The 22,794-nt window shown below is 38.3% G+C and overlaps 1 protein-coding gene across 1 annotated transcript in view; it reads left to right on the forward strand.

The window, feature by feature from the left end:
- Window positions 1-22,794, forward strand: part of OTOGL (otogelin like) — a 97,569-nt gene that overhangs the window by 33,282 nt on the left and 41,493 nt on the right. Inside the window, exons 25-29 of the mRNA XM_062613627.1 lie at window positions 4,610-4,717; window positions 5,942-6,080; window positions 19,238-19,372; window positions 19,856-19,999; window positions 21,690-21,809. Of these exons, the coding sequence (XP_062469611.1) occupies window positions 4,610-4,717; window positions 5,942-6,080; window positions 19,238-19,372; window positions 19,856-19,999; window positions 21,690-21,809 (646 nt within the window). The remainder of the gene's footprint in view (window positions 1-4,609; window positions 4,718-5,941; window positions 6,081-19,237; window positions 19,373-19,855; window positions 20,000-21,689; window positions 21,810-22,794) is intronic.

The raw sequence follows: 22,794 nt of genomic DNA on the forward strand, positions 1-22,794 counted from the left end.
CTGCTTCAGTTGGAGTTCCACAGTTTGTCAATGCTGAGACCATGATTCCACTGTCCCATGAGATATCCAGCTTGCTACCAGTCTGATTGGCTGGTATTTGGGACTCTTTAGACAGGAGATGACTCCCACCATTTGAAGTATAATTTATTTGAGTGTAGAAACAAACATTAAAAAAAAAGGCAATGTAAGCCATCTGTGCTCCTGCTTACTGCCCAAGGAATTGTCTCACCTAGACTTCTACTCAGGCTTACAGTACTAATGCCTAACCTGGATCAAGGGGGAGGGTTTTGTGGGCTGGATCCTGTTCTATTCACGCTCATGCTTTCTGCCATTTTGAACTCAGCCAAAGTTTTTTTCTCAGCACATGTATTTGGATTTGGTGCCCAGAAACAGTCTGCTGAGATTGGCAGAGGTCAATCCAAGTACAAAGGCTAAAAGCATTTGTTATTAAGTTACTGTCAGGATCAGCTACCACTCCCTCTTTTCCATTCCCTCCCATGATGCCTGATATGTGCATTTTCAGATTTAAAGAGTCAAATATGCTGTGCAGATTGCTGCAATTTGACCTCAGGTGAAGTGCTCCCTGTTTTTTCTCAAGATTTGATTTTATTTCACTGTATGTATAGCCTGACAGTATATCAGCTGTGCCCAGATCAGAATGTAATGAGACTACCAGAATTCCCCTTCCAGCAGCTTGTGATGTTCATAGATGATTAAGCACTGGTGAAAGACAGATTTCAGGCACAGCACTGGTGAAGGGCAGATTTCAGGCACAGCTATTCAAGATTTTACTGGCTGTTCTTGCCTGGTATTTTGTAGTCCTTTACAACCTCTGCAACTGAGGAGTTAGCTTTCAAGACTATTAGCGTTACAGGAATAAAGAATTATTTTTAACACAAATATGCACAAATTTATTCAAGGAATCATATAAAAACTAGTAAATTTTTACTTAAACATCAACATGACATTTGCATGAACTTAAACTAGCAGCATTGTCATGAAAGTTCCTTTGAAAATTTGAAATAATTCAAATACGTGTTAAAAAACAGAGCTAAAGCCCTGCTTTCACAGTCAAGTAGTATTACACCATTTCAAATAGAATGTTACTTGAATATGTTTTTCATTATAAACTATAAAAGGGATACAAACAATCCAAATCCCAAATAATGGAGTAGAACACATGAATTATTTTGTTAAGTAAGAGAATAAACACTTAGTTTATTAGATAGAAAAGTAAATGTGCAACATTTAGTGCAGTTAATGCCATAATTACTGTTAAATTGTATTTCTGATGCCATTATGCCTTTCAGGCTCATGGTTCCAGCTAGGAAGGGGCCATAAGGGTTATCTTGAAAATGGGGTTCACAAGTTCTCCTTTTTATACAAGAAAATATTAAGCATATATGTTATGCTATTAAATCTATATTGACAAGTCATGAAAGCCTTGTTATGAGAAGTTTAATTGTTACGTCATTTCTTTATTCTCCTAGAATCATAGAATCATAGAATAGTTAGGGTTGGAAAGGATCTTAAGATCATCTAGTTCCAACCCCCCTGCCATGGGCAGGGACACCTCACACTAACCATGTCACCCAAGGCCTCGTCCAACCTGGCCTTGAACACTGACAGGGAAGGAGCATTCACAAAGTTCCTGGGCAAACCATTCCAGTGCCTCACCATCCTTACAGTCAAGAACTTCTTCCTTATATCCAATCTAAACTTCCCCTGTTTAAGTTTTAACCCATTACCCCTTGTCCTATCACTACACTCCCTAATGAAGAGTCCCTCCCCAGCATCCTTATGAGGCCCCTTCAGATGCTGGAAGGCTGCTATGAGGTCTCCATGCAGCCTTCTCTTCTCCAGGCTGAACAGCCCCAACTTTCTCAGCCTGTCTTCATACAAGAGGTGCTCCAGTCCCCTGATCATCCTCGTGGCCCTTCTCTGGACTTGTTCCAACAGTTCCATGTCCTTTTTATGTTGAGGACACCAGAACTGCACACAATACTCCAGGTGAGGTCTCACAAGAGCAGAGTAGAGGGGCAGGATCACCTCCTTTGACCTGCTGGTCATGCTCCTTTTGATGCAGCCCAGGATACGGTTGGCTTTCTGGGCTGCAAGCGCATGCTGAAGCTGGCTTATGTTGAGTCTCTCAACAACCAACACCCCCAAGTCCTTCTCCGCAGGGCTGCTCTGAATCTCTTCTCTGCCCAACCTGTAGCTGTGCCTGGGATTGCTCTGACCCAGGTGTAGGACCTTGCACTTGGCATGGTTAAACTTCATGAGGTTGGCATCAGCCCACCTCACAAGCATGTCAAGGTCCCTCTGGATGGCATTCCTTCCCTCCAGCGTATCAACCGAACCACACAGCTTGGTGTCATCGGCAAACTTGCTGAGGGCGCACTCAATCCCACTGTCCATGTCACCGACAAAGATGTTAAACAAGAGCGGTCCCAACACCGATCCCTGAGGGACACCACTCATTACTGGTCTCCAGCTGGACATCGAGCCATTGACCACAACTCTTTGTGTGCGGCCATCCAGCCAGTTCTTCATCCACCGAGTGGTCCACCTATCAAATTGATGTCTCTCCAATTTAGAGACAAGGATGTCGTGTGGGACAGTGTTGAACGCTTTGCACAAGCCCAGGTAGATGACATCAACTGCCCTTCCCCTGTCCATCAGTTCTGTAGCCCCATCATAGAAGGCCACCAAATTGGTCAGGCAGGATTTCCCCTTAGTGAAGCCATGCTGGCTGTCACCAAGCACCTTGTTGTTTTTCATGTGCCTTAGCATGCCTTCCAGGAGAATCTGCTCCAAGATTTTGCCAGGCACAGAGGTGAGACTGACTGGTCTGTAATTCCCTGGGTCATCCATTTTCCCCTTCTTGACAATGGGGGTTCTATTTCCCTTTTTCCGGTCGTCAGGAACTTCACCTGACTGCCATGATTTTTCAAATAGGATGGCCAGTGGCTTAGCAACTTCATTCCCCTGCTCCTTCAGGACTCATGGGTGGATTTCATCAGGTCCTATAGACTTATGCATGATCAGGTTCTTAAGATGTTGTTCTTTGTTTTTTCTTTCCTACTTGATTTCTACCACTACCCACTGTTTGAGCCAATCACCTAACATTACTGGGTAGAATCTTGAATTCTTCTGGAGACTGGCACCTTATTCTAGCATCCCTGGTACTTACAGTGCTCATAAAGTAAAGCAGCTTGTGAGTGGTATTGAAAACCTTTCCTTTGGAAACCCATGACTGGATGGACTCTAGTATGCACAAAATGGTCCTCTTCAAGTAAAAATGTTTTACATATTCCACTGTTAAAATTCTTGCACAACAGCTTGCAGATTTTTAATCAGCAGTCGAAGAGGTGGCAAAGCATAAGAAACATTGAAAGTCTCTGGTATGCCATAAAAACTGAATAGAATAGCTCAAAATTTCTTGAGGAAATGAGCTGAGAATGACAGTAAATTTGTCATGCAAAGATATACTGAAAGTCACCCTAAGATTGAGCTGGAGATGTAAGAGGATAAGCTGAATTACAGAAATACAGAAGAGTAGTATGGAAAGGGACCTAATGGGGCTAAGCTATTCTTCTGCCCTTAGGTGGCATCAGCAGTAACTATATTGTTTTTGGCAGACATTTAACTTTTATTGACAGAGACTCTAAATGACCTCCCCAAGCCATCCATTCTAGTGCTTTCATATCTCTAACCATTTTTCTGAACACTTGACTCTTTTTCTTAAAACCAATGTAACTTTAATGAACCAGTAATTATGGGGAGGAGAAAACTCATCTGTGCATTCCTTTTAATTTCAAATTCAAGTGAAACAATCTCAAGATAATTCTTTGAAAACACATCTACCTTTGCCCTCAGTCATGTGTAGCAATGACAACTGCAGGAATTGCTCCTGTAAAGAGCAGCATTGGGAGTGTCAGTAACATTTGTTATTTAAAATTAATGTTGCTAAGCAGATGGAAACAAGGGGGTAACAAAAAGTGGTAAACCACATCTCTGATTTACTTACTCATGATCTAATAAGATTTCCTGCTTTTTGCATTTAGTGATACTGTTTTGTCTTAACCTTGATAGCTGTTTCCACTTCCCTTTTGTAGGCAGGTCCACTGCCCTATGTAAACCACATTTCTTTTGTCCTGCTAACTCGGCAAGAGTTGCCATAGTCCAGCTCACTATCCTGTGCTCAGAACAGGATGGTTGCTGCTCTGTGCAGAGGAGCAGGTACATCAGTCCAGCTGCTTTCCTGGGAGAGGGGAATAAGGAAGCAGCAGAGAGGGAAGGGAAGCCTGGCTGCAGTCTCAGCAGCGTCTGTAACACACAGATGCTCTGCAGATTGCAGAGAGGAATAACTACATTACTTGCATTGCTTACATAGAAGCTGCTGCCCCACCCCAACATACCCATTTCAAAGTAGGAGAGCTGCAGCTGTGAGTTTTGTGAGGTCTACACCTGTGCACAGGAGGTCATTTGATTCAGAAAGCTTTTGCCAAAGCTGGCTGCTTCTGGTGGGGTTTAGACAAACACATTCAGACATGCTTATCTTCCTGTGAATTTACACTTTCATTTCAATAATTCTTTTATTTTGAAGGATGGCTGAGCACAGAGGGAAATGTTATATTCCTGACAGCTGTCCATGCACCTGGAAAGACAGGGAATTTCTGTCAGGAGAAGTGATAGCTACACCATGTTACACCTGGTGAGTAACATGCATTTTGCATACTTCCAGATCACCTTGGTCTAGTCACAGGGTGAATCTGATGCAGCAAATGTGCTGAGTACATTGAATAATCAAAAATGTATCTACTTATTTATAGACAGTTCCAGAATTCATCTTTTATTAGGATCAATCATAGACTTGGAAGAGTAGGCAGATTTTTGGGTGAGTGCTTCTTCGGGTCTGAAAATGACACAAAAGACACCCAAGTTAAAAACCAGTCAAGAGCAAGCGCCCGATTCCACACATATCAGTTAATCTCTGAAAGAAAAGACATTTGACATTTTGGAGAATAGAACGTCATGAAAGACAACCAAGGGGAAAAAGGAGGAATCAAATGAATGACGGTGGTAAATAGTCCGATCCTTTGGGAACTGAACTGTTTGCATTGTGAGTTACCAGTCAGTATGAGTGACTATACAAGAAGAAAATGGGGAAATAAAAAAGCATGAGAACTGGAAAACGTGTTAGTGCCCAGCATCTTTATTAGGGAGCCTTACCTGACTCATATTGACACAAATCAGTTTTTCATCCATTATAATTTGCTAGCCAAAATATCTATTTACATTTAAGTTTGGCATGGCAGCTTTTAATCAGTTAAAAACTTAACTGGCAAATCAGTTGAGTTTATACACTTACACAAGCAAAACTAGAAGCTGTCAGTACTACCTTCACGAAAATTCACGAAAGTCACTGAACGTAGCTGACAGGAAAAGTAATCCTGCAAAATGTCAGTATTTATTTCTTAATCTCATTCCATACTTGTCTGAATACTTATAGGTAGTAACTGGAGGTCTTTTGCATTACGTATGTGCAGATTTTCATCAAAATTTCTTGAGGAAAAATAATACTGATGTTTTATGAATATGTTGTGGCATGGTATCTTATCTATGCTGGCGGCTGTGATGGAAATATTTGTATAAGGCATAAAAATGTTAAGGTTTTACATTCATTTCTTATGCATTTTTATCATACATATGTCCTGATAGCAACGCGCTCAATGCTTTTGTGCTGTGGCATCACCAATAACTTCAAATGCAATCCACAGAATAGCTGTGTTTGAAGGTCTGAGAATTTTCTTCCTTTCATGAATTTCTGCATGGCTTGAAATGAAGAACCCAAGAAAGCTTTTTATGGAAAAAAAAAAAAAAAGAAAGAAAATGACCCTGCTATGAGAAAATAGTGATTGTTAATTTTCCTTTACAGTGTTTGTCGGAAAGGGATATTCAATTGTACTAGTTACCCCTGTCCTGCTGTATGCACTGTTTATGGAGATCGACATTATTATACCTTTGATGGATTAGAATATGACTATATAAGTGACTGCCAAGCTTACCTGCTAAAGGTAGGAGGATTGTTCATATATTTTAATGTGTCCCAGCGAAGGTTCCTGTGAAAGGGCAAGTATTTTGAACATCGGGGCTCATCTATAGAAACAGACATTAAGAAAACAGGTGCAGAACAGATGTCTCTGAAAGGAGGAATCTGAAAATGACATTTTGTGTTCAGCCATTTGAAAATGGTACATGGGTGTGTCCTAATGTATCTTTGCGGTCTAGAGAAAAACAGAAAAATATGTTTTCTATGTTGACCATGCTTTCATTGCAAGGGGCGAAAAATAACACTCTAGAATCTAGAACTAGGTAAAATCTATAGATTTATTTAATACTTATCTATAAACTCTGCTTGGTAGAAGGTTAATGATGACCTCTGAGGCTGCTTGGAATCCTTCTTGAATGCAGTCTGCATCAGATCAGGGGCGTATGTGTATAATATCAAACACAGTGATTTCATAATTCAACAATGAAATCCTTTACTGAGACTGTCTGGCAGCTACATGCTAATGTTCCTCATAGCACACATTTACAGTACATTGCTAGCCTTTTTTGTTTAAAAATACCATTACTGACATTTAGAAATACATTATATTACTAACAACACTATTGTTTATTATCATTGTTGCTATCATTGACTAAGAGTCTGTCTTCTGAGTTACAGTAAAGTGTTTAGAAGAATATTCATTTTCAGTCAACCCTGACTGTCTAACCTTAAGGAAAAACATGGTTTCTCAACAAGGACTACTGCAGACATTTTATCTCATGTCTGTTTGAGTATTCACAGCTGTGAAATAAAATAGATTGGGTCCAGATTTTTTAATTTGGTAAAAAAAAAAAATAAAGGAGAGAAAGATCTGGTAAAAATAATAAGAAATGCCTCATAACAAGCTCCTGGTGTGTATCATATTGTCCCATAGAAAAGCTCGTATTCTTAGAGGTGTATGAACCTTTGCACAAACCTTCCTCCTTTAAGATGCAAAAAATAAGGGTTACTTGTGAAATAATCTTGCTTGTATGATGAGGTGGAAAGGTGGGCTGCCATTCTTAATTCTTATGCCATTCAGCCAGAGAGGTGGGTAACACAAATATATGCTGCTTTTCCAAACATTAGTATGATACTGGAATGTTTTGCTTTTACGAATCAAATGTCACCTGCCAATCTAGTGTGTAAGAAAGTACCTATCTGGAAGCAAACCATGGGGATTATTTGGAGTCCAAGAATAAAGTTGGCAGCCACATAATTAGGGCAGGTGGCACACTGCCCACAGGCCTTTCTTCAGGTGAACACGATGACACAAGTGACAATCTGCCTACATAGATCTGCTTTTCAGATTTTTTTCAGCTTGTCAAACTTTTTCCCCCCAAAATGAGCTAATGTGAGAAAGTATGGCCTAGCTTGTTCACCAGTTTTCTTTCCTCTTTAGCATACAGAAAACTTTCCTGATCTATATTGAAGAACTGTTTATCACAAATTAGCCACTGCATAATTATGTCTGGAGTGGATAATGTATCTCTGAGCTCATTTTTGACTGTGAAATGTTTGGAGAAGTTTAAGGAAAAATAAAATAAAATAAAAAAAAAACAAAACAAAGGATGGATGGGATCATATGTCAGATGCCCAAAAGCTTTGCGTGAACTAAGACACAGAACTGACGAACTGTGTGCTGTGCAATCCTGGAATCAGAGGAATGAAAGATGGCAGTATAGCCAAGTATTTTAAAAGGACTCTGTGGCTGAATTTGGCAGGAACAGACCAATATGTCTGATTTGCATATGAAGGAAATGAATGGAAAGTATAATAAGGAAATGACAATTTGGAAGAGTTGTACTCTTTTTAAAAAAAAAAATTAATGCACAATAAATCTTCTGAGTTATTCCATGAAGACAATATACACGTGGACGACCAGGTCAATGTGTGCGTATTTTAGCTTAAAGACCTGTTGGAGACAAATGTCAACAAATATTTTTTAGAGGGTAGTTTCTCAGAGGATGAGAGTGCAGACTGGTTGAGACCCAAATTAAAAATTAGAAGTTAAAATACAGCAATAAATGGCCTTTTTATAGAATGGAGAGACCCCAATGACATCCCACGCACATCCATGCTGAGACCTGTGTTCATCATCTTCACAAATGATTTTGAACAGGTGGTCTGAGGACTGAGGTGGAGTGTGCTGATAGTAGAGAATCAGTCTGAACAACTGAAACAAAAACAGACCGCCAAAATGTGTAGAGGATTTTATGGCAGAAAACACTGCGTGATAAAACAGAGGATGAAATTCAACAATGAAATATGCCAACCAGTGAACAGAAAAAATAACTTTAACTCTGCTGCCATGAAGATAGGCACTAAATTAGCTACAGCTATGGAGGAATGGAATTTTATGTGAGAAAAATATATGAAACAGATGTAATTGGCATCTTCCTAGTGGCAGCCTGAGTGATAATCCAAAGCGTCTTCCGTTCTCTAGTTTCACATATTCTCTTATTTGCATGTACACAGTTACACCACAGTTGTACCACATACATGTGGGCACTTGTACCACATACTGATATGTCTAAACTGCATTATATGTGCAGACATGATAACATGGTGAGGATGCTCTCTTTTGAAATACACTTTGTGGCTCTTAGAACAGAGGTTTCATGTCTGTCTCTTCATAACCATCCCTACACTGTGCAGTGACATTTTGTAATAGTAGTATCAGAGTAGTATAATGAGTCTCCATTGAGCTACTCATTGTTCAGAAAGTATGCAAGAAAGCCCTGTCTCTTACAGCCTATTACCTGAAAAAAACAAGCCAGATAAAAGGTGGAAAAGTATATGTGGTTGCAAAAGTTTAAATGCCTTGTGCAACACCTTGTCAGGCACAGCTGTCCAGGGCAATCTTGCAATCTAAACTATGCTACCTGTTCTACGTACCAACATATACATATATATGTATATGTATAGGTATATTGAACTTAAATTGTAGAATCATAGAATGGTTTGGGTTGGAAGGAACCTTTAAAGAACACTTAGTCTAACCCCCACCACCATGGGAGCTATGTGCTGTGAGCTTTGTGTTTCCCATCTGTGAGGCAGTACACATAGGTTTGATCGTTACTAGTACACAATCCGTTGATATATTGGTAGTTCTCAGTGTTGTGATGAGCTGATTTTTATGAATAACAGCTAAAAGACTCACCAAATACCTGAAATTGAAACATCTGAACTGGTTGTTATGTTAGACATCAAACATTGTAATAACTTTGTCCTTTCCTGTTTTCTAATCTTTTTCCTGTAAGAAGTGGATTGCTTTGTCTTTGTTATCTTACATACTCTAAACAAAGCTGTTGTAGAAGTGCAATAAGGGAAATAATACATACCATAAATTTGTTAGCATACTAGCTCTTCCCATACGTAGAACTGAGTTCAAGAATTATAATCTGAATCCTACATCCCCAGTGGCATGATAATGTACTATTCCCATCAATGTTACCAGCCCCCACTGTTTAATTTAACTGTTAGCCTCCCTAAATGTGATCTGTTTGAACTGCTGTTTAATTTGTCACTGTATTGCACTATACCAAACAAAGAAGTCATCCTTACCTTTTACTATGTTTTTAATAAGGAGTTCTTGTGCTCATATGGGAGAAAAATCAAGTATCAACTTTCAGCCAATTATGAATCCTCAAACTTTGTTTTCCACATCAGTATCATCTGTCAGGACTTTTTGTTTAAGGTGACAGTAGATCTTTATAACCAGTTCAACAGATATATCTCTTGGTCATAAAATGACCAAAAAGATTTAATGCAGCAATTAAGAAATTAGGACAGTAATGTTTCATAAAGTGATAACTTCATCTCTTTCAGGGAATTAGGAGTTACATTACACACTGAGAAGTGAAGTCCCTGTATGGATAAATGACATTCACAGAGAAGAAATCAATACTTGCTTCTAACATTTTAAAACTTCAGTAATTTCAAAGGAAAACCAGAAAAATCTTAGCAAATTCATTTGAATTTTATCAATGTAGATCATGTAAACGCATTGTTTTAGCTAATCTGGATACTGATGAATTTAAGCCAACTAATTTCTTAATTTTAAAGATATAAATATCTTGCTTTCTTCTATTTTCTTCTCTCTTTGATGAGGCTACATACTTTCCCTAACAAAGTGGTGTTATTATTCTAGGAAAATTTTACTGTGTGTTATCTATACTTGTGGTCGATTTCTTCCACTTGTCTGTTTCATAAATTTATGCCTTCATAGTAAACTTACTCTTTCTGTCACATATCTTGGCCTTTGTCTAGCTTTGCAGTGGTTTTACATCCTGCAGTTCAATCTGGTTATTAAGGCTTGTTGAGTCTGTGTCCTTGGAACCCCTCAGACTTGTTCTCTTCTGAAAATCAGAACTGTATTTTCTCTGATTTGAGGGAGTGTCCAAGCAGGAATTTGGATGGTTAGTCTACCCATCAGAATATACTTAAATGTGAGGGAGCTCTGTTGTAATGTTTATCTGCCATTAAAAAAACCCATCAAACTAACAAAACAACCCACTGAGGTCTTTCCATTAACTTTAGTAGGTTTTCAATAAGGTCCTAAAGCCAAAAAAAAAGGAAAGACTGTTTTATTCTTGTATCCTGAAAGATGGAGGTCAGCAGAACTAAGCCCTCATCCTCAAGTATTCACATTTTATGGATTACTCTAAAGTAATACTTTAAAGTATGTGATAAAAATATTTTCACTTCTTTTCATCTGACATTGGAGGTTTGGCCATTTTAAAGTCACCTTTTCTATCTTTTTGATGCAACCATGAAAGCTGCTTTAAAGGCAAGTTTATCACTAGATTTAGTGTGTTGGAGTATCATTAAAGCAACAACCAGACGTCTGGTCAAATAATTGAACTGTTATGTCAGTTAGAAGCATGGATGTAACTCTTCTGGGTCAGGAGACACCACATGAGAGCCCATTTGTTAAGTCAGAGGTTCATTCAACAAAACATGCATGATCTGGTGAACCAGTATTACAGTTTCCCAAATGATTATCCTATTGATGAGCAGTCCCCAGTGTTAGATACCTGGTCTGCCCTGGAGAATACAGGAAGGGAGCTCTAGTCTTGCATACCCCTTTTTTTGTAACTTGAGGCAAGTTCAAATCCCTTAGTTTAAGATGCTTTTAATAGAGTACTTAATACAGAAGTTAATTGATGCACTGATAATCTTTTACCTTTATTTGCTGATGTATTTATCTTCTTAGGTAAATTTGTTAAACGATGACTGGGCAAAAGCTGAAGCAATCACACACAAAGCAACAAATCTTCAATTACTCATTTGTCACGTTCAAGGACACAGAAGTAGCCTTTACCTCATTTCCCCTTATTGAATACCTGTACCTTTTTGAGCATCTTTTTCCAATATTCTTTGTGCCAGGTAGACAGTCTGTAGATCCATGAAGTTAGCAAATCTGTAGAATGAAATAGTATTTTGCAGGGTGTCTCTTGTAGCCTGTTTGTAAAATGAATGCATTCTGCTTGCTATCACCCTATGGAGGACTAAAGCTGCTTGTTGAATATTGTCAGGCTGACTGTTCATATTTGAGGCTAATATTTTCTTTTAATAGGCTCTGAAGATTTTAATGGGAAATTAAATAGTGTTGTACTTGAAATTATAGATATTTTAAATTGGAAACCTGACTCTAAAAGTAATTTTCATCTACACATGGAATGAAACTGTAACATGGGGCTCCAATCAGACTGCCTTTACTTTTTTAATTAACATATCTAATCCTCAAAGCCACATTCCAGCAAATGGTTTCATGAATAAGTGATATGACACCTAAACAACTTGTCAAAAAATATATAGCAGCAGCAATTGTGTAGAAACGATGTGTTTCTTGACAGTTTACATGCAAATTTGGGTCCAAAAAGAGACTACGATTCAATGAAAAATGTTATTTAGTGTGAATAGTTTGCCCTGCTGTAGTTACAAAGAATACCAACAATTTGCTTTTCATCAGTCCCATGATTTCAGAGGAAACCTTCTGGATGCTCTCTTTTATCTGAGGCTTTGGAAGTCCTATAAGGGTCAGTAGTGAGCTCCCTGTTGGAGACATCCCTTTTCATCCTTGTCTTCAGCTGGAAAGCAGAGCGTTCAGATAATGTTGGCTTGTACCTGTCTTTCCATTTGTTCTACTCCTTCTGTGAGCAAAAGATTTCATTGCAGTTGGCAATGGATTTATGCCCTGGTTCCATTTTCTCCAGATCAATGATTGCAGACTCAATTACCTCTACGTGCCTTTCTGTCTCCACCACCTGATTCTCCAGGCCATTAAATTATGCAGTGAATGAATCACTCTTATTCTCCAACAAAGGAAAGTTTTCTTTCAATTTGTGCAGATTAGCATGGAGGGCTTCCAGGAAAGGCTTGAGGAAAAGTTTCTTACCATGAGAATGGCAATTTGGAGGCAGTGCGTGCATGGTGTGACTCAGAAGTTGGATCCTCTTTCTGAGGAGCTTGCCGTTTTGCGACCACACAGCTTGAAGAAAGTGACCTTTTTGTCTTGAAATTCTGCTTTTGGGTTAATGTTCAGCATCCAACAGCCCTTTGGCTAGACTGCCTCTGAAATGTTATAATCTGATGGCTGCCTGAAAAAGCAGCTCACCGTTAAGAATGACTGTCTGAGTTGGATGACTTCTGGTGGGTATAGCTTTGTGAACTCTTGATGCCTATCTTCTACTGGTACAGTATTAAAAGATGAGCAAGACCCAGCATCATGTGCTGTTGTTTCAGGAAGCTCTATGGTGTGTTGGCAGCAGTCAAAGGAAAGCCTTTTGCTGTGTTTGAAGTGGGAAGATACTCAGGCTAGTCACCTGTAGATGCTGCTTAGCAGTTTATGGCCTTGGACCCTGGATGTTGTCAGTGAACTACGAGAACTGTGAATTAAATTTACTCAGATTTAGGTCAGGATATGAGTATTTTTGGTTTTGAATGCATAGAAACTAAACTTCAGCAGTGTAAATTAGTGCATTTAACATTCATTATACTAAAAAATTAAAAGATTTGTGGGGGTTCCAGCTTTCTCACTCCTGCCATCATTTGCTGGAGCTCAAAAAAAGGCAAATTTATCATCATTATGTCTTGTTATTTTTTTCCAGTTATGTTGTGCTTTATCATTGCAAGTAACGGTGATAAAATATTGACATTTATCATGCACTTATTAATAAAATAGTAGTAATAGGTCTCATAAAAATACCTGTTTAGATATTTAAAACAAACACCACCAACTGTGCTGATGATTTGTGATTCAGAATAGCTCATGGCAGAATGTGTCACTTGGAAACAGATATTTAAATGTTCCCAAATCCCTGATCTTCAGAATATCTCATTTTTAATTAGAAAGGGATTGCAGTAATGTGACCTGTGCAAAAAGCCAAATCTGATACACAAGCAGGCAAAGCTAAGTAAATGAAAGAAAAGAAAATCTGCTTTAAATGATCTTCTCTCAGACCTTTTAATATAGTTGTCTTAAAATATAAAAAAGAAATCCAAAACCTTCCCAGTGATCTCTATCTGATTACTCGGCTTTATTCTTTATTCTTTACTCTGCCTGCGGTGAATCCTTTTGGGAAGTCCCTTTTAAAGAAATAGCAAGGAGTTATCATGGATGCATTAGCAGACATCTGCAAGTTGTTGAGGGTGAGTCAGTAGCTGGAATAATCTCATTCCCTTTGAATTTGCATCAGTGAATCTACTTAGTCATGTTCTCCATTCCTACTCAACGGTACTACAACTGAGTTGTACATGTCATATTTTACAGGTATTTTGTAAGTGTCTTTACCATATTTTAAGTGAAAATAATCATATAATCTGCAGCGTCTGTAGAAGACACTGAGGAAAAGAGAGTTTATGTGCATGTGTGTGTGCATGAGCAATTTGATTCTTAGCTCCTAAATGTGTGTTTGTTTATTTGCTTAATACTTGTATAGAAATACATAACATCAGTGGAAAAAAAATACTGCTACCATTCCCTATCTCTTTCCTGTAAGAGCACCACCTACTATATTTCCTATAATATTGTTTCCCAGATTTCACATGGACTTCTTCCCAAACTGAGACAAATGTGTATCAGTGCCATCTGCTGACTTTGACCAATATTGCTCCAACGTTTGAATAGTTAGGGGAGAAACCATTTGGTGATACAAATTTTCACAGGTTTCAAAAGTGGGCATTAAATAAAGTTATGCAGAATGTATACATGTAAATTTGAAATGTTCAGAAGAAATTATCACTCCAGAAAAATTAAAGAAGCCTTCTAATAGGGTACACTTCTTGGTGTAAACTGTGGCTGAGTTTTGAATAATCAATGTGTTTTCACTGACTAGCTGGAGAACACCTCCCCCCACCACTACCCCTTCCCCCCAGAAATGAAACAAGGAACTAACAGAGTAAGATCATGTCAGGTGCCAAGGCATTTGTCTGCTCTCCAAAGCCACTGAAATATTTATGCCTAACTGGTCACTAACCTGGGCTATGATACTTTGCTTCTCCTGGAATGAAACTCACTAGAAGTAATAGTTTCAAATGGTAAGTTCCTTCAGAGGAATCTCAGAGCCCAGTAAACAACAACCAAACTAATTCTCAGCTCCCATAAAATTTCCTGAAATTTTAAGTCTGAACAGAGCTAATGGTATCTCTCTGAAAACATGGAGGAAGGAGGAAGTAAATTCTGCTTTCTAAAATACTGTATATCTTTCTCAGTATTTTTAGAGCTTCTTGAATTTGTTTGTTCATATGGCTATACATGAAAACCTCTAAAGAGTCATTAAAACAAAAGGAAAATAGGACTAATCTATCTCCATCCAGTTCCTGGTATGTCCCTTAATGCTTTCATGGCTACCCTGGTTTGTAAGTGAGTGTATTGTAGGGAACAAAACAAACAAAAATGGGGAAATGAGGATATTAAGAATGGAAAAGAATGAGTCCTTACAGTGAACAGTTAGAGAGATTTTAATGAAACTTTCAAGGAAGATAACTGCTGCCACTTTAAAAGCGTCTTCTGCCAGGCTGCCTTTTGACTGCATAAGCACATTGCACAGTGTTGTTACTGGTGGATAGCAATAGAAAATTTCTAATGGGATATTGAAATAGAAAGTTTCTAATAAAAATAAACGCTAGCATTCCCAAGCACTACTAAGAAAAAAAAGAAAAAGGAAAGCAGTGCTTTGCTTTTTCAGCTAGGAAGAGATATGGAAAAAAAGTGCAGTGAAGTCTAGAAAAAGAATGTCCTGAGAAGCAGGACTGACAATGAGCTTTTGGCTTACTGCCCAGAGCTGTGACTCTGTCTTTCCTGTTGCTTGGCAACTCCATGTTATCACAAAGAAACTGATATTAAGTTGGAACAGGGTGGATATGGTAATTTACGTGGGAAGATACTCTTGCAGTGGGAAAACCATTTTATTTCTAGTTTCTGTCAGCATAAGTAGGCTTCACATGATGAACTGTAGTACATCCCCTGTTGGGTGCATTTTACCTAAAAAGGTAAAGAGCGACTCTGCCTTGGAAAGTGACTGTGCAGAAAAAACCAGAAAACCAACAAACCCCACCACCTTGTTATTCATTAGACCTGCTCCTAGTGTCTAGTCAGACATTTCTTCCAACAGCAGTAACAAAAGCTTGTTTTCATACCTGTGTGGATCCACTGCAGATTAGAGAGATGGAACTCAATCATTATCCACAGTCTGTAAGAGCTGTCGGGATTTGCCCAAGACGTCACTGTCTTATATAAACATTAAAAGATAATCCTCACTTTATTTGAATAGCCCTGTGCTTCCTTTCACATTGGCAACAGTTAAGTGCTAAGTTTCAGTTGCACTTTATTTCTTTCCTGCTGAAAGAAGAGGCTGCACATGTAGCAGTTACAGGGTAATTTGAAGACCATGATAGAAACTGTCATTCAACTTTGAATTTGGCTGGGGCTGTATGGCTGGGAAAAGACTCAATTTTGATTGAGGTATATGGAGAGAATGGAAAAGAGAGAATTATGCAAAGCAAATTTGATTATGAAAGCTTTGAGCCACAAAAGATGTGTAATCCATAATGGTGTTTTTATATTTTAGTTTAGGTCTAAGATTTAATTAGAAAGGGAGAAAACCCAGAAGACTCAGGGTTTAATGCAAAGCCCTTTTTCTTAAATGTCTGGTTTACTCATAGCTCTACTGAAACCACCACCCCTGTCTTTCTGCATTTCCATCCTGCATCACTTCTAGTATTTTAACACCAACATGTAGGCCTATAAGTAAGGAAGTACTTTACGTGTCTTCAGGACTCCCTGTTCTGGCTTTGGTCAGCAAAACATTCCCTGTCTCCAGGCTTTTCTCTGCTGCAGAGCTAACTTAAAATATAACTCAACTTTTGCCCTTGGCTCAAATCCCAACCATACACAGAAACTTCTGACTTGAGTATGTTGATGCTGTTCAGCTGAAAGTATTGGTCTGGACTGTCAGAAGGCACAGGCAGCAGCTTCAATTGCATAGCTAATACAGCTACCCACTCCTGCTCCAAGGGCTTGCCTTCATTGCCAAAAAAGGTGCATTTTTACTGTGAGGCAATTAGCCTGAATTCACTATCCTTATTTAAAATCAAACCCTTGATCTCTTCTTTCCTTACAGTGAAGACATTGCTTCCCTATTAAATCAGAGCATCCCCTTTTGCTGAAGCTAAGCTGATGAGGAATGAACTCTGCAATGAAAACAACCCACAGTGTGCTAGACACCAAATAGACCCAGATACTGCAAGCAAAGTCCTTTCCTAAATGGGCTCATGGCGGGGAGGTAGCTCCCTTTGTTGCTCATTTTTCATTTGGCCAGCACAGAACCTATCAGCTTGCATCTGATCTACCAAACTAATGAGTTTGTCTCCTTTTTAATTTACCACATCACCTCCAATAAATCTAGAAATGCTCTTGGCTGTTATCTGACTTGCAGGGGAATAATTATTGGACTGACTCCAGCAGCAAGCCTGGCTTAATTAAAACACAGAGTATTTCCCAAAAAGGTAGTGACCAATATTGCTCTGAGTGCAACCTAAACCAATTTCACAACAGACTGGAACAGATGAACTTTGCTTTACCCCAAAGCTTTCTGTACTTTTAAACTGAGTTCCTCTGATGAATCATGAAGAACAGATTTCCTACACCCCCTTATCACTAGCAGCTAGTGGCTAACTTTATCCATCTTAACTATTGTCTTCCAAGCAAATTGCTAGCACATACCACCTTTTTCTTAAGCCTTGGCATCAGGGTAACATAAACCTTGCAGTTTCCATATCTTATAGTCATTGCATTTGTTAATGCCTGCTGTAGAGTGTTTTCTATGCCAAGTAGCAGCATCCTCTGGCTTGTGTAGCAAGCTAGTTTTTGCTACAGCAAAGCTATAGCAACTCCTCGGTATGGCAAAAAAATACCTCTATATTTCTCCTCATCTAGGGTTGGTTTGGTTTTTCTTTTTAGATTGAAAGTATTCTTTAAACAGTTTGGCCACTATGACTTTTATTAAGTAAAAAAAAACCAAAACCTACTTCTTGTAGCACCTGCATTTTCTGTATGCAATGATTCTCACTGGTGAGGAAAAATTGCTGCTATGTTTTTTATTCTTGAATTCTGATGAGCACAGAACAAATAATTGTACAAATGTGACAGGCAAGGAGTAGTGAGGAGTATGAACCCAGCACCTTTCAGGGGTACACTAACCAAGGGAGGGAGCAAAGCTCTGGGGAGAGATGCTGTGTACACAAACCAAGGCAAGAGATCCCTCTCATTGTGGCCGAGCTCTCCAAGAGCATTGCTGGGATCCATGAGCAGTTTCTAGGACTGGAGAACTGCTGAAAACCATCATTCCCATCTCACCCACCATGCCCATTAGCACCTGCAATTAGTTTTACCTAGTCATAGTCTCAGAGGGTGTTTAAAGGAGGATGGGAGTAAGAAGAGAAGTTTAAACATCTTTTTGTTTCCAGCACTACGCAAGTACTCAGATAAGACTGGATGACTCAAAGGGTCAGATGCATAGCTTGCCACCTCCAAGATTTTTTTTTCACAACTGTTTTGTGTTTGTAATGACTGTAGGACTGAATTTGATCAATCCGCCCCCCGGATTCAGAAGCACTCTTATTGGCTTATACTAATTTTATGAAGTTAACCCTCTTAAGTAATTTCTATAGTTATGGCTTCTTGTTGACTTGCAAAGATTGGTCAGAAATTAATTGAAAGGCAAGTTAAAATAAGAAATAATAACAGTAACTCAACTTTATTTTTGTTTGTGGTAGTGATATCAACTGAAAATACAGATGATCTCCTTAGGTTATGGTTCTAGAACATGGGGAATTACAAGGAGTCTGTGTTTTCCTCAGGGTACAGAAGAACCACAGAAACTGTAGGTGAATAAATAAGAATGTTAAGCCAAGGTGCAAAAGTGATTTTATATACCTAGGATGCAAAACTAATTTAGAGGCTGGAGAGCCAAAATATATGGGAGTGGGAAGGCAGCACAATTGAATTTTGGGTACTAAAACACCAGCAAACCAAAATCCAGCAGAGCAGACGAATCTTCTAAATGTTAAATCAAAAAAAACCCACAAACAAAAATATCAGCACAAACCTTTGCCCCCTCCAGTAACACTGAGTATGATTCATGGCTTTGTGAATTTTGATGGGTGGTGGTACAAAAATTGTTCTATCTACTACTGACAGATGGTAGGTTTCTTGCTTTAAAAATATGAAAACAGCTTGATCTCATGTACCTTGGTTTAAAAATAAAGCTCTTTTTATAGCACGTCTCAATTTTGACAACCGTACTGTGCAGTAAATATTGAATTCCATGTATGAGCACATTTTAAAAGCCTAAACCAGGCTCTTATTTTAGGGGTAGGCTAATCCTGTGAATTTATAAAGTCCTCAAAAAGAGGGCTCGCAGCTGAATGTAATGGCTCTTTGTGTTGTGGTTGTGGGTTCAGCTTTGAATTTAAAAATGCATTTTCTGGTCTGGTAGCTTTCTGAAATTTATTTAATTTCACAGATGTGTAAATACTAAGTTATCCATCTTTTTGTGATGGTAAGTCTGGAACAAATCTGCAGGAGTGAAATGTAACTGAATCTATAAGTAAAATTGTTTCTTCTTCATATTGCAGAGCACAGATAACTCAAATATATCTATAATTGCTCAGAACAAAAAGTGCTTTGACAATGATATTGTTTGCTCAAAGAATGTTTTCATCATGGTTGGAGACACTGAGATTTATTTTAGTGAACTTTCTGAGAAGCAGGTTAGTTATTTTCTTTTCTTTTCAGGTTGCCCTTTAAGATAAGCATTCTAAAGTTACAACTCTGAAGGAGTGTGTTTCTGGAAAAAGTCTCTCAGTCTGTGTTAACATAATGCAAGTGCCTAGGCCTGGATAAAGCAGCAGGTCCCAGGAAAAAAATCTCCTTTTACACTGTTCTTTTTTTCGTGTTCTATTTGTCCTCACAAAGAAGACTGCTCAAGAGGCTCAAGCAATCAAAGCATATTGGAGCTTATGTAGTTCTTTCCACTTGGTTTTGAAAGGGAAACCAAAACAAAAAATTAAAGCCAACTTGAATGATTGAAAAGACATAATATCAAATTATTAAATGACATTTCTAGTAATATTATTGATTCAGCTATATGATAAAGATAAAATATTATTCAGTATGCACTTTATTATTAATCGGCTGCATATTTAGTAGAATTACTTTATTAGATCTTAATATATATTCATTTTTGTCAGAAGACCTTAAGGGGAAAGGAAAACAAATCTAACTATCAGCTTTGGAAGGCTGGATATTATACTGTGATGCACTTTCCAGATCAAGATATTACGATTCTGTGGGATAAGAAGACAATGATACATATTAAAGTTGGACCTCGATGGAAGGTGAGCCCAAATAAAAATCTGAGATTTGTGTAGCTCTCTGTGTTGGCAACGTGATCTGTTATTGAATAACTGTGATTGATTGTCTTTTCTTCATGACTAACTTTGCCAGTGATATGACTGTTTATCATGGTGTTCAGCTGCTAGCATTTCGTAGGTCAGAATAGGCAGGGAATGTGATTTTACGGTTGGATTTTACTAAAGAGAAGTAGTAGTTCCTTCATGTTTACTCTGTTGTTCCACACATCAAAACCTTGCAGATACACAGTGATTTAGCTCTAGGTTACTTGGAGGGTGGGAAGACAGAGTTAGTTTTGTGTTACCCAGTTCACTGCATGTTTTCATAATTGCTGAAGCCAATGAAAAAGAACCTTCCGTATCTATCAACATGGAAGATGGCAGGTTTGTAGCACAGATTGAATTAGGCTGATAATGGAGATGTAGTAGAGGCTGCTGAGATGAACAGATGGAGTCATATTTTGGGTTTAAATTAAGAAGGCGAGATGCAAGAAAGGATCTAGACAAGACCTGACATTTAAACCTAATGAGTATACTGTGATAGGGCTCAGCCATTATGCAGGGAAGAATGAAAGGCTCCTTCTCTTACCAGTTGCTCTTCTCTGTTCCATTCCTATATCGTCATCTGCCTTGGTGTCTGGAACTCAGTCTTTGGGTCCTGGCAGAGTAACCTTATCTGCACATTCAATAATTACATTCCTGCTTTGTCTCAACCATGAACACACTTATTGAGAGGGGGCTGTTTCCAGTAAAAGAAAAGGAAGAACTCTATGCTAGAATACAATACCAGATTTTTTGAAGTATAAGCCAAAATTACAATGATTATCTAATCTGGTTTTAAAGCAAGATTATTACAGGCTTTTGTCCCAATAACCATCACACGCTTCATGTACAAGCTGATTTATCAGTCATCGATACACACTGTGAAAAAAAAATTCCTCCTTTTTTGTATGGGCTAGCAGGGAGCTGAGTTCTACAGGTTGCATGCAGCAGCACAAATATTTCAAGCTCTTTCTGTTTCCAATTACTGTTTCTTCCAGAGGCTCCAGTTCAGTAAGATAGTGTCTGCAGCAGACCCTAAGGGAAAATAATTCAATAGAGTGAGCCACAGCACCCTAGAAATCCAACTCTACATTTTACTGTTGTGCACAAATATATTTCCCTATACATGTAGATGTGTACGCATTTATATATACCTTTTCCACCAGCAGTGCATGCCCCAACACAAGAAAGCTGCAGCTGTCTCTTTTGTAACTGCTATTACAAACGTTTTAGTTTAGTTTAGCTAAAATTAGAGGCAGCAAGTTTTAACAACAATAACTAGTCAGGCTTCACAATCGTGAGGTAATTCACCTGAACTTTTGACTTCTGGACAGCATACACTACTAAGCTTTCAGAAAAAACCATTACTAGATTCCAGCCCCTGTTCACAGGCAGACACTAAGAACAGGTTCTGGAAAAGAGGAATAAAAAGGAAAACATACATTTCTAGTAAAATAGAAATTTGCAATATGGGAACTGTAAACATAGCAGAGAGTGAGATATTTTCAAAGTATAACTTAGAGTTGCATTCATCTTTTCCAGTTTAAGAACATTTTATTCCATACGTGTAGTTGTACCAAATCATTGTCTGTAAGTATATGTAAAAAGAAAAATAATCCTTCTTCTCTTTTAGGGTAAACTGGCAGGTTTGTGTGGGAATTTTGACAAATATACTTCAAATGATCTGACTACCTCAAACAACATGGAGGTGAGAAATGCACAGGTGTTTGGAGACAGCTGGGTATTAGGACAGGTAAGTCCCATGTTCAGGAAAATACTAGCAAAAAAGGATGATATTTTTAATTCATAAATGAACACATGATAAGCACATGATGTACAGGGTCAGTGTATAAGAGCACATTTTAATTTTTATGTCTGTAGATGTGAAATGTGTGATTAATGTCTTACATCATAGTAAACACATACTGAATTTAAATGAAACCAAACAATCTCTTTAGGGAAGAATATATTTTTCCCTATGTCATATAATGATCACAGCTGTCTGGATTTCAATTCTGTACAAAGTTTGATACATTGCTTCTGTTGTTTTGGATGCAATTTTAAAAGCAATTGTAATCTCTCTGGTGTTGGAGGCATCAGGACACTGAAAGTAGAAACAGTCTGGAAAAACGTTTCTTTCTCAACACTGAAAAAAAATTGATTATTTTTAGTTGCAGTTTGTAAACAGAGAATTAACAGATGAAGCAGCAGTGGTGAAGGGGTGAGACAGAAAGGGCTCAGAACAGCAACAGGCACAATCAAGTAAGGAAACGGTTTCCAAGGAGAAGGGAAGAAGCTATAGAGAGTGGATGACTGCAACTGTGTTTTGCAACACAGGAGAATAAGTATTTTATTAATTTGTGCTGAGATGTGAGGTTTTATAGCCTTATAAACCTCCTGAAAAATCAGTATTTGTAAAGCACTTCCTTAGGGTGTCTGTGAGAACCAGTTTTTAGTCTTTCCTTGACTCACAGCAGGAAATTGAACCAAAATCTCTTGCCTCATGAAAGAATATGATACTTATTCTAATTTGGAGTAAACATTTTGAGGCTTCTCTCCCTCAATATCTCCCTTTAGATCTATTTTCCTCTACATAATCTGTTTAGATTGGGTGAGCAAGCAAGGCCAGTGTGTAGTGGTGGTGGTTATACTGCTCATCTAGAAGGTGGTACATAAAGGAAAGTATAAAGGCTTTGAATAAATTCTATGAATTTTTCTTTCCAATTTGTCAGTTCAGT

The sequence above is a fragment of the Pezoporus occidentalis genome, unplaced genomic scaffold, assembly GCF_034315485.1.
Source record: "Pezoporus occidentalis ecotype Australia unplaced genomic scaffold, CSIRO_AGI_Poc_V1 ctg17, whole genome shotgun sequence".
NCBI lineage: Eukaryota > Metazoa > Chordata > Aves > Psittaciformes > Psittacidae > Pezoporus > Pezoporus occidentalis.